The sequence below is a fragment of the Macrobrachium nipponense genome, chromosome 46, assembly GCF_015104395.2.
Source record: "Macrobrachium nipponense isolate FS-2020 chromosome 46, ASM1510439v2, whole genome shotgun sequence".
NCBI classification, from domain to species: Eukaryota; Metazoa; Arthropoda; class Malacostraca; order Decapoda; family Palaemonidae; genus Macrobrachium; species Macrobrachium nipponense.
In genome coordinates this window covers 46,833,422-46,844,407 of record NC_061106.1, presented here as the reverse complement: position 1 = coordinate 46,844,407, position 10,986 = coordinate 46,833,422, and the positions used below count along the sequence as shown (strand labels likewise).

At 35.9% G+C, this 10,986-nt stretch overlaps 1 protein-coding gene across 1 annotated transcript; it reads left to right on the top strand.

Annotated features, from left to right (window-relative positions):
• The first annotated feature begins 327 nt into the window (after positions 1–327).
• On the top strand, positions 328–5,570 carry LOC135215007 (neurogenic differentiation factor 4-like). Its single transcript, XM_064249542.1, has 2 exons — positions 328–441; positions 715–5,570. Exon 2 carries the CDS (start codon positions 869–871, stop codon positions 1,610–1,612), a length of 744 nt encoding a protein of 247 aa, XP_064105612.1. The 5' UTR covers positions 328–441; positions 715–868; the 3' UTR covers positions 1,613–5,570.
• The last annotated feature ends 5,416 nt before the right edge of the window (positions 5,571–10,986 follow it).

Here is a 10,986-nt window from a genome sequence, read left to right as displayed (position 1 = left end):
AGGCTACACTGACCTCTTCTTTTCCAGGTCAAATCTGTGACTCTGACTCCTCTGAACTATCATTCTGCTCAACATATGGCAAATAAAACAAGACCATTACTATAGTTCTCCTTTGAAAGTGTCACTTTGCAGTGAGTCATGAATCAAATATCGATATTATTTCAATAAAACCGGAGAATCTATTATGTATATATCAAATATTTGGTTGGCGACGGGGTGAGAGTGGGGTGGGGGAAGGGTAATAGTGGTTGGTGGGTTGGGGGTAGGGATTAGTGGGATTCTGGAACGGGGGTGGTGGAAGAGGAGATACGAGCCTCGAGTGCGGGACTGGAAAGAGTCGTTGGCTCAGTGTGCTGAAGATCGTTTCGAGGTATGCACGTGTCCTTCCAGCACCTCAGTGAGACCACCTCTCGCTCTCATCATCGCTGCCTGGAATTGCGGGTGAGTAACGCGTCTCCAGCCGCCGCAGACTTCCAGAAATCTGGAAAAGATTTTTGCTAAGTGTGTGGACGATGCCTTTTGAAGTTGCGTCACTTCTGGAAAGATAATTCAACATGCTTTACATTTGGTGGTTTAGGAGTGGAAAGATAGTACATCCTGGCTCTCTGGGTGGAAGTGTTGAGAAATATTAAATGTCAGGACTCTGAAATGATAGTAATTCATCATTTTCAACTGAGCTCATGCATCTATATTTTTTTGTCTCCCCTTTTGCAGATCGTAACGCAGATAACAAACTGGATTTAATTGCGAGAGCCCCTCCAATAACGTGTATGATAAACACCTACACCATTTACCATGTTTGCAATTCCTCAGAGTGATCATTCAGGTGAATCTGAAAATTAAAAGGTGTACCATCGTGAAAACTCGAATGAAATATAAAATGGCGAAGACAGAAAATGAATTGATAGAGAACGGGTGCGAAGGTGATGCGGTAGACGACAATAACAACAGTGACAGCCCCAGAGCAAAGCGTTTGAAGACATCAAACTTCCCCAGTGTCAAATATCAGCTGAGACCTCGGTCGGCCAACGTCCGGCACAGGTGCGACAGCGATTGTGAATTTCAGGACACGCGGCACAAGCCGAGGGCACCGCCCTTGTCCCGCTACCGTAGGAAGACTGCCAATGCCCGTGAACGCTATCGCATGCGGCAAATCAACACGGCCTTCGAGAGCCTCCGGGGTGTGTTGCCCTCTTGGGTATGCAGTCGGAGGGCGGCCTCGGATATGACTAAAATAGCCACTCTCAGGCTGGCCTCCGCTTACATCCGGTCGTTACAAGACATCCTGGATGGCACTGGGTGCCAAGAGACTTGCTCCTGGGTCCTCTCCAGCATCCTGGAAAACAGCCACGAGTCTCCAAAACCTCAACAGGGCCAAGAGGGACTCGGAAACCCCGATTCTTCCGCCATCGAGACGTCATCCCACTCTGATCCCGAATCGGAACTGGTGTCTTTCTTGTGTGGCTCATCCGACAACAAAATGTTCCAGGACAACCTGGAATCCTTCTCGTATCTGTCGCCGATGTCCGAATCAGAGGCCATGACCCTCTTGCTGGGGGCAGACCCTCCGACTTCCAGTTGGCCTCAAACTCAACTTTCTCTAGTATCTTGAGACACTTTAGTGAGAATATTGAGAGGAAATATTTATTTATAATGCATGGACTGCAAAATTTCGACTGTTAGTGACAATATTAAGAGATATCAATATCTAGTATATACTAACATGAAATTTTGATGAATTTCATTTGTCGGACTCTCTGAAAGAGACGGGCTAGTTAGCAAAAAGTTGATCCATATGGTTAGTGGAACCGAAAAATGAATTTTTTTCATCAAACGTCAGTGTATACTGAATAGACGAATTGAACATCACAAACGACATATGTCGAATGAATGCTCATGTTTTTTAGAATACGGTGTTCAAATGCATAACACCCACCTACTCCATTATTATTATTATAATTATTATTATTTACATAATTATCATTATTCTTCAATCTAGGTTAAGTGGAAAAATATAAAGCCATCTGGCCCGTATCCTTCGATGTTGACTTGAAGTGTGTTTTCCATTTTTGCTTGAAAAACGAAATTATAAAATACTGACGCAGTGCAAATTATATTTAAGCCTATGATGACTGATTATTGTTTACGAAGGTAGGAACTTTCATGGCAGGTTGTACGAGCTAAACTTAAAATCGGTTGCAAAGGGCCGTGGGCGAGGAGGTTTTTGTGACTCGAGAAAGTGTTGTGGTTTCACATTTCGATCTGTTGTAAGATTTGAAATCGACGTAGTATTTTGAAGAGGATATTTGTTATGAATTGCAATAAATGTCATATTAGTGCCTGTTGAGATGTTCTTCTGTAACTGTTAGTTTTTTAACCATGAAGAGTAATTGTAATAGATAACATATTGGTGTCTTTTGTGATGCTTATTTAAAAATGCTGGAGTTTTTACCATCTAGAGGTATAATTTCTTAGAAATTGTAAAAGATATATTTTTAAGTGCCTGTTGTGTTCACACATATACAGCTGTTAGCTTTTTCACCATAAGGAGTATAATTGTCTGTTACGTTTTTTCCACCATCATGAGAAACTATATGTTAGGAATTATAATATCATTTAACTGTCTGAATTATTAATATATTCAGCATCAGGAGAGATAAGGTGTTAGAAACTGCAATAGATATCACATAATCGTCTGTTGTGGGACTCTTTTAAAATTGCTATTTCCTTTTTATTATTAGGAGACTTCATTAGGAGTTGTAATAAATATTTAGGTGTGTCTTATGATACGCATTCAAAATTGTCAGCTTCCACTATCGGGAGAGCTAATTTGTTAGGAATTGTAGTCTATATCCTTTAGGTATTTGGTGTTCTACGTTTAAAATTGTCAGTCTTTTCTCAAAACTAAAGGTTAAATATACTATTAACACAGTATCGTTATCAGAGATTTTTTTATTACAGAAATTGCAATAGATCTCATACAGATGACTGTTGTGCTACGTAGTTTAAATATCAGCGATTTCACCAAAATAATAAATATTTTCAGTCTTTCCTCCAAAAGCAGTGTAGAAAGTTTGGGTCCAGTTAACACTTCGCTTTTAATTATTGCAAATACGATTTGGGATCAATTTTGAACAGCTATTGTTAGAACATAGCATACTCTCACATTATTGTCCATCGTAAATTTATGGGAAGGCGATAAGCTTAGAAATTTTATACCCCGTCATTATAAAAGAAGATGTGAGAGAGAGAGAGAGAGAGAGAGAGAGAGAGAGAGAGAGAGAGAGAGAGAGAGAGAGAGAGCATTTGATACGCTGTGAAAACTGACTCCCAAAAGGATAGCGTGATCGTAACTTAAATCATATGATACACCATTATTACCTTGTATACTTTGATATGAGTCCCCCAAGCAACATAATCGGCCGACGAAGTTAGGTAGAAGGGAAAAAAAATCTAGTCAGATCGCTTTTGTGCCATTACACTGAGACATAAGAAAAATTAAAGGAGAGAAAAAGTTGAGCACGGAAAAAAAAGGATGGTGTTCAGTTGAACATATTGCTCTGTTAATCAGGATAATGTGATAAGTACACGTTGCAATTTCGGGTCAGGATCAAGACCGACCGATTTTTGTTTAAAAAACGAAATGATGTTTGGCGTGGAAGGATCTGGTTCTTAGCTTTCGACTTGAATTTCCTTTGAGAGGTGTGATCATGGAAGGAAATAGCCTTGTTTGTCACATGAAAAATATAGATAAATGTTCAATGAAACTACTTCACAATAACTGAAGCGTCTTTGAGGACTGCCTTCGTGGAAAGAATTAATTATTTTGTCATGTGAAACACAACAAATTCAAGAAAACTGTATTTCTAAAGGACTGAAGTATCTTTGAGAGCAATGTTCAAGAAGGGAAATAATTAGTATGTAAAATAAACCCAAAAATGACAAATCAAGAAAACCTCATCTCAAACTAAATATCTTTTAAAGAACTGATTTCATGAAAGTCATTAAATTGTTTGTCGTATGCCAAAATATAACAATAATCCAAGGAGCTTGTATCTCCCACAAAAAATTTAGTTTCTTTGAGAACTAACTTCATGAAAGGAATTAAAATTGTTAGATAAAAAAATAACAATAAATGAAGAAAACTATAAATAAAAAAATTCTATTATCTCGAAAGAATTAAAGTAAAATATTTGCCTGTAGGCGTCTCAGTCGAGAGAGAGAGAGCCTTAAAGAACTTTACCAGCGACCTTGAGAAAATGAATCCTTCTTTTGCATCCCTTTTCCTCCCTTTTCCTTTTTCTTATGTTCAATGCTTCGTACTGTTAACGCATCCAAGGGAGTGAACGTGGCCAAGTAGCTTATGGACAGGGAATGTAGTGTACGTCAGAGGGAACATTGAAAAGGATAGACTTTATATTCTGATAAATGTTGAAAAAGTTATTGCGTTCATTTATACGATACTTTAAAAATGATCTGATTATTTTTCTTCTTTTGTAGGTAGTCTCTGTTTGGCTCTATACCAATCGAATGATTTTGAAAGGGAGATATAATACCATTTTTGCATACTAGGGTATAATTAATTGGCTTATCTCTATATATATATATTCTAGTGGATATTTATTTATTTATTTGATGCTACTAACAGTCTTATAAAGAATTATAGTCATTAGTATTAAGACCCAGTAATTACCCGACAATTATAAATGTTGTAGGTACATATTTCCTGATGACATATAATGTAGAAATATAAGTTCCAGTAATTCGGGCTTATTTTAATTTCAGCTGCCTCAGTAGCGGTTTGTCGTGAATTCAATATATTTAAGAAAATTAATATAAACAGTACTTTTTTTATTTCTAGAAAATGGATATTTTGATGTCTGATAAATAAATTGGTAGCTCGACTGTAAAAAGTTTTATTAAGTTTCCACGAAATATTTTGTCATTTGGTTTTGAAAATAAAAAAGGGTATATATTGAAAATAGCATTAGATTTTACGATGATATAAGTCGAGAAAGTAGTAATATATGATATAATATAGGAATATCAGAAGCAAAGTTGTTAGAAACCACTGTAAAAAGGTTGGAAAAATCTGTGATCATTATTTTTAAAGGGAGGTAAAAAGGAAATTAGTTGAGTATCTTTATATCGGAATGAAGATGATGAGTGTATACTGATTAATTCCTCTTGTTTAAGTTGAGTACTAAATTGTGCCATAAGAGATTATATATGTTGATTTTACACATAACAAATATTGTACGTTTATCATATAGAGATATGTCAAGCTGTTGTGGAATTAACTCTAATAAAACTAATTGAGTTTCTGCGATAAAGTTGATGTTATTAAATGTTTATATATTGAAACTGACTTTTGAATGATTTCCCTCGGATTATGTAAGTAGCTTGCATATGTGTAATTTAAGGAACGTTTCTATATAAATATATATATGCAGTATAGACTTGTTGGTGGTGTATATTGTTAAGGGAAAATTATTTTTGTTAATGTTAAAAGTATCAAAGTTTATAATATATTCGATTCAGGATTATTAAATAAAGGATGTCTTTTTTTCTACTTCGTGTTTTATTTTGCGTACAGTGTAATTAGTAGTTAATAGATAAAGAGTTTAATCATTGTTTGGTTAACATATTTTCACAATGTCGAGTGTTATTTTACCGTTAAACGTTCAATGATCAACATGGAATATAATGTGCGTTTTTAAGGGTCTTTTCTAAACCTCTCAAAAGTTTCATTTTTTGTAAGGACAGTTTATTTTTTGGGTGTGAAGACAGAGGGAATATTTAACTGGGTAAAGAAAGTTGAGAATAAGAGAATAAAAACTACAAGTTGGTATGATACTAGAGGCTCGGTAAATAAAACATTAGATGATTCAAGATGCAGCTGCATTACAGAATAGAAAATCATGTGCAAAAATGCAGGAGACTCTAGAGGGAGCAGGTAAACAAGACTATTCTGGAAATGAAGTGTACTACACGGGCTATTAGCCTCTTGCCTCATGCAAGACGAGATTGATAAGATTTGTTATTTTAATTAAGTTTCACTATTTTATGAGTTGACGTTAATTACGCTTTCAGTTCTCCATCATCAGAAATCCGGACCGGTTTGTGTAAGGGAACTATTCTCGTGTACATTTTTTCTTGTTATATGTAAAAATCATAAGTTTCTGTAAATGGAAAAAAAATAGGGTTAAGCTTTATTTTAATTGCTCTTTTTTATTACATACATTCAACAAATCTATAGGTAAGACAAACGAGACCTGCCATTCAATAAAATCAGTGCTTTGAAAATTCTCACGATTAACTTTCAATATTATTAGATTTCTAATTTTTGACGCATGTGAACAATACTTTACTGTAATTCATTAATCACCTTCCATCACTTCCCGGAACGACCAAGGAAATTTATGTGCTTTTATCAGTGCTTTTTGAAGTTTCGAGAGATTTTTGGTATTACTGGAAATAAAAGTAAAATGAAATATCTGTATATAAGGAAAAAACTTAAATAAAACCATATATACATATATAAGAAAGAAACTTAAATGGAATTGCACTTTTTAATTACAGAATTGCAGTAATACCATGGTAAAAATTCGCTAACTTTATTACAAACCCCAATTAGCACTATTTGTGTTCGATTATTCATCTTGGGTCAAGTGACCTTTCAAACCTGTCATGCGGTTTCGTGTCTGTTAATGAGAGGACACGATACGTGTCCTTATCCTAATGGGCTTTATTATTAAGTTTAAATCACTGTATTCAATCCTGTTAAGATCATTTATAAAGGTCAGTTCAAATACTTCATCATTCAGTAGGGAGTTTTGTATATTCACCGAGTCCCAAGTATTTTTCTCTATTTCTTTGTGTATATGTACATAATTACATACATACACACACACACACACATATATAATTATATATATATATATATATATATATATATATATATATATATATATAATATATATATATATATATTATATATATATATATAATATATATATATATATATATATATATATATATATATATATATATAATATATATATATATATATATATATATAGTGTGTGTATCTTTCTATCGGACGCTGTAATATTCGTAGCTCAAATGGTATAACTTTCATAATCTACTAATAAGAAATCTAACATTCCTGTGTACAAATAACTATAGTTTCTTTTGCATGCCAATTTAATGGCGTTGCAAATGGTCGAAGCATAAATGGTATAACATTTCCTGTATATTTGTGATCATAACGTAATGTAATCTGTCAATGAAAAAAATACTTAACATTTCAGTTTATACTCAAGTAGTTTTTGGTAGATGTAAATTTACTACCTGTAAATTTACAGTAAGTATGTTTTTTTTGTTTTATTATTGGAATGTATCACTTATTCGAACTTAATCTGTAAGTAGCTATTTTTTTTTACTTTGAATATCATTTGTTCGTCATGAACCAGAAGCAGACTGTATGGCATCGGTCAAACCATAAGTTTTATTCTAATTACTATTATTCAGAAGATGAACCCTACTCTTGTGGAACAAGCGCACAGGGACCTTTGACTCAAAATTCAAGCTTTCGAAGGTTATGATGTGCATATAAAAGCATTAACAGAGGGTTATAGGAAATACATAAAGAGATTAGTTATCAGAGAAGGAAAAATAATTAACAGGTTGATAAACATTTATATAAAAATGTAAAAATTATTGATACAAAGAGAATTGCTTTAGGGTAGTATATCATTTCATCTTTGCTTTAATTTTTTAGGTACAAATCGCACAACATCGCTCCGATGTATCAAACTTTTGAGTTAAAATTTAGAAATTCTGAAATCCAGAGGTTCGTTCATTGGTATCGAAGTCTCGACTTTTTACAAAATTGATTACAAGTGTGTTTTACACCCCTGGAAACCAACCACCACCCCTCCCTTCCCACCCCACCACTTTCTCCCCACCCCGTTCCCCCACCTCCTCAGCCTTCACAATTTTTTCCCGGACATGATGAATAGATACACCGAAAGAAAGAGAGATGGTTAATTGTAGGCTTTTTCCACTTATTATTGCCTCTTAGTGGTATCTCCGGCTCGAATCTAAATTCTGACTCGTTCTTTTGTTCCCTAATGAAAACGAATGACGGTCTTATTTAAACTTTGAAAAGGATATCTCCTAATTTCTCTTTCCTCATTCTGCCTCGTTTTCCCTCATAAATCGTCCTTTCTTGGGGCTTTTGACCTCTCGCTTATCTCAATCTCAGTAGTGTTTCTCATTTACTTCGCTATTGTTCCGTGATAAGTAAATTCCGGGTAGGCTTTCAGGCGTTTTATCACTACAATTATGCTTCCAGATTTTTTCAGTGTCTCTTTTTATTTTATTTTCTCCACACACTTATTCAAGACATCCGTCCGTCTCCTGACACGTCAGTTTATTTATACATTCTACTCAGTTGAAGGTTGGTTACTGAAAGCTCTATTCAGTTGGAGGTTGGTTACTGGAGGAGCAAGTTCAATAATTTATCTATCTTTGGATTTTCTGATGACTTGTAAATCTGTATGGTTCAGTGGTGATTATCATTCGGATCTGCTCAAAAACTAGAAACTTATTCAAGTCTTTATGAGCTATTATTATTCTATATTTCTATAGGAGATAGGAAATCCTGTATTTTTTAAAAATTATTCTTTCATGGTTATCTTCAATATACTCACCTGCTCCATTTCAACTTACAGCTACCGAAGTACACGGAATAACTAGGGATTTAAGCTAAAATTCTGTACTTAACGATGTAAGCTAGAGGATTAAATGCTCTCTCTCTCTCTCTCTCTCTCTCTCTCTCTCTCTCTCTCTCTCTCTCTCTCTCTCTCTACGTAATATTGTCTACTTATTTTCATTTACAGCCAAGCATGATACATAATCATAAGTGAGAAAAATGTCGTTTTTATGTTCTAAAAACAGGAGATTTGAATTGCTTGTCTCTAGTTATATGACCAATATCCATAACCTCTTTGCTGTAAATGAAGATACTTGCATTAACATAATGTAAATTGAAAATAAAGGTAACATATGGCTTCGATTCATCAGTGCTCACTCGCCTTCATAAGATTGGCTCTTGGTTGCCTTTGTGACCCGTTTCCTCTTTGTACGCGGGCCTTACGTCTAAGCTAATAAAGTTCCCCAAATGGAGGAATGGCTTCTATTTCTTCATTAGCGAGTATCTCTTTTTCTCTCTCCGTGCTCCTGACGCGTATTGTAAAAGGGGAGATTATTAATTCGTGTATTGTGGTTCGTAGCGGAGAGCCGGCACCATGAACTGCCTTCGTATAATTGAAACCTTTCTCTGTTTATGGCAGGTTGCCAGAGTTGCAACCCTTCCAGTTGCTTCTTACTGAAGCGAGTGTGATTGCATTTTTTGCTTTTATTTATTTTTCTTTCTTTTTAGTTACTTTTGTATTGTATGTTGTCTTTTATTTCGTATTTACCATGGATGTGGAAAAAAAAACACGACGTGTTTGCAAATTATTTTTTCTCAATTTGCCTCTAATAATCATGATCTATATTGTCATACAGTACATCTTTCTTTTCTTTTTGTGCCTGATACTCAGTTCACACGGATTATTTCTATCCTCTCTCTCTCTCTCTCTCTCTCTCTCTCTCTCTCTCTCTCTCTCTCTCTCTCTCTCTCTCTCTCTCTCTCGCTAAGAGTACTCTATTCATCTCCCACAAGCATCATTCTTCTGCGTCTCATCTCCTTCCCTCCCACTACCTATTCCCTCTCACTCCCACTCTCATCGACGACCTCCCCCATCCTCCTGCTCAGATGCCCTTTTCAAGCGGAGCTCTCCCACAGATTCTCTAACCCGATCCCTACCAAAAAAGACCTCTGAGAAAAGAGGTCAGGTGTAGTCCTTTGAAGTCGATACCCAAAGACGTGACTCGAGGGTGAAGCTAAAGGTCAGAGCTGATGAGACCACGCCGGGCATTACCTACGGTGTTCGAGCAACGCATTAGGCCAAGATTCCTCAACTCTATAGGCAGGGGCACAACGTCTGGGCTGCCATGGGTCAGATCAGGTCAGGTCAGGTCACATCTTCGGGTCACGCCGGAGTCGGCCACGCCCTTTGTCATCGGGGTGACTTTCCCCCCTATCTCATTTGCATATTTCATGATGCATTTTTTTTGAGGCGCGGCGGGTGTGGGGGGGGGGGGGGAGACGGGTGGTATGTGGGGTGATTATGTGGGTGGGGAGGTATCTGGCTTTGTTGGAACTTCCTCCTTTAAAAATCTTCCCGCACGCCGTTGTCTTCTTCCCTTAACTCTTACAAGGAAAGTCAGACCGCGAGTTTTTGTGTAAATAGTTTTCCCACCCTGTCGGTGTTGCCCATGAATTTATTTATGATGTAGGACCATTTTTCATGCTTTGTGCTTACGATATTCTATTTGGGGTGATGGATGCGTAAGTTCATTTTTGCTCTTTAGAAATATTGCTTGCAGAAACGTTGTTACGAATTTAAAATGAGAGTCTTTAGTTACCACTGCTATTATTCTAAATGAGCAAACTTTGTGGAACTAAATTAAACGCAACAAATTAGCAAAGTAGACACTGACTGAACTGTGTAACCATTGAGCAGTTTGTAACAGTAGAAATACGTTTAATGTCGACAATGACTAGGCTGACTGACCTGAAATCATTCATAGATGGATTGATCTGTGAATAAAAGATGTTTTTGAGATCATAATCACCAAAGAGAACAACTAATGCACATAAAAATAAATTCAAAGACAACTTTATAAGACTTCTGCCTCTTTAAACATGAATGACAGCACTATTAACATAAAAGTCCACATTTCCGATGTATTGAAGATCTTCGGCCTTCCTTTATCCCCAGAGAAAACATAGAAGGACAAATTCCTTACCTTCTATAAATATGGAAAAACATAAGCCTCTGACAATGAAAACTTATTCGACAAGACAGTTTG

Excerpts from the sequence above, each read along its gene's own strand:
- LOC135215007 (XM_064249542.1), top strand. The coding sequence starts at position 869 with ATGAAATATAAAATGGCGAAGACAGAAAATGAATTGATAGAGAACGGG.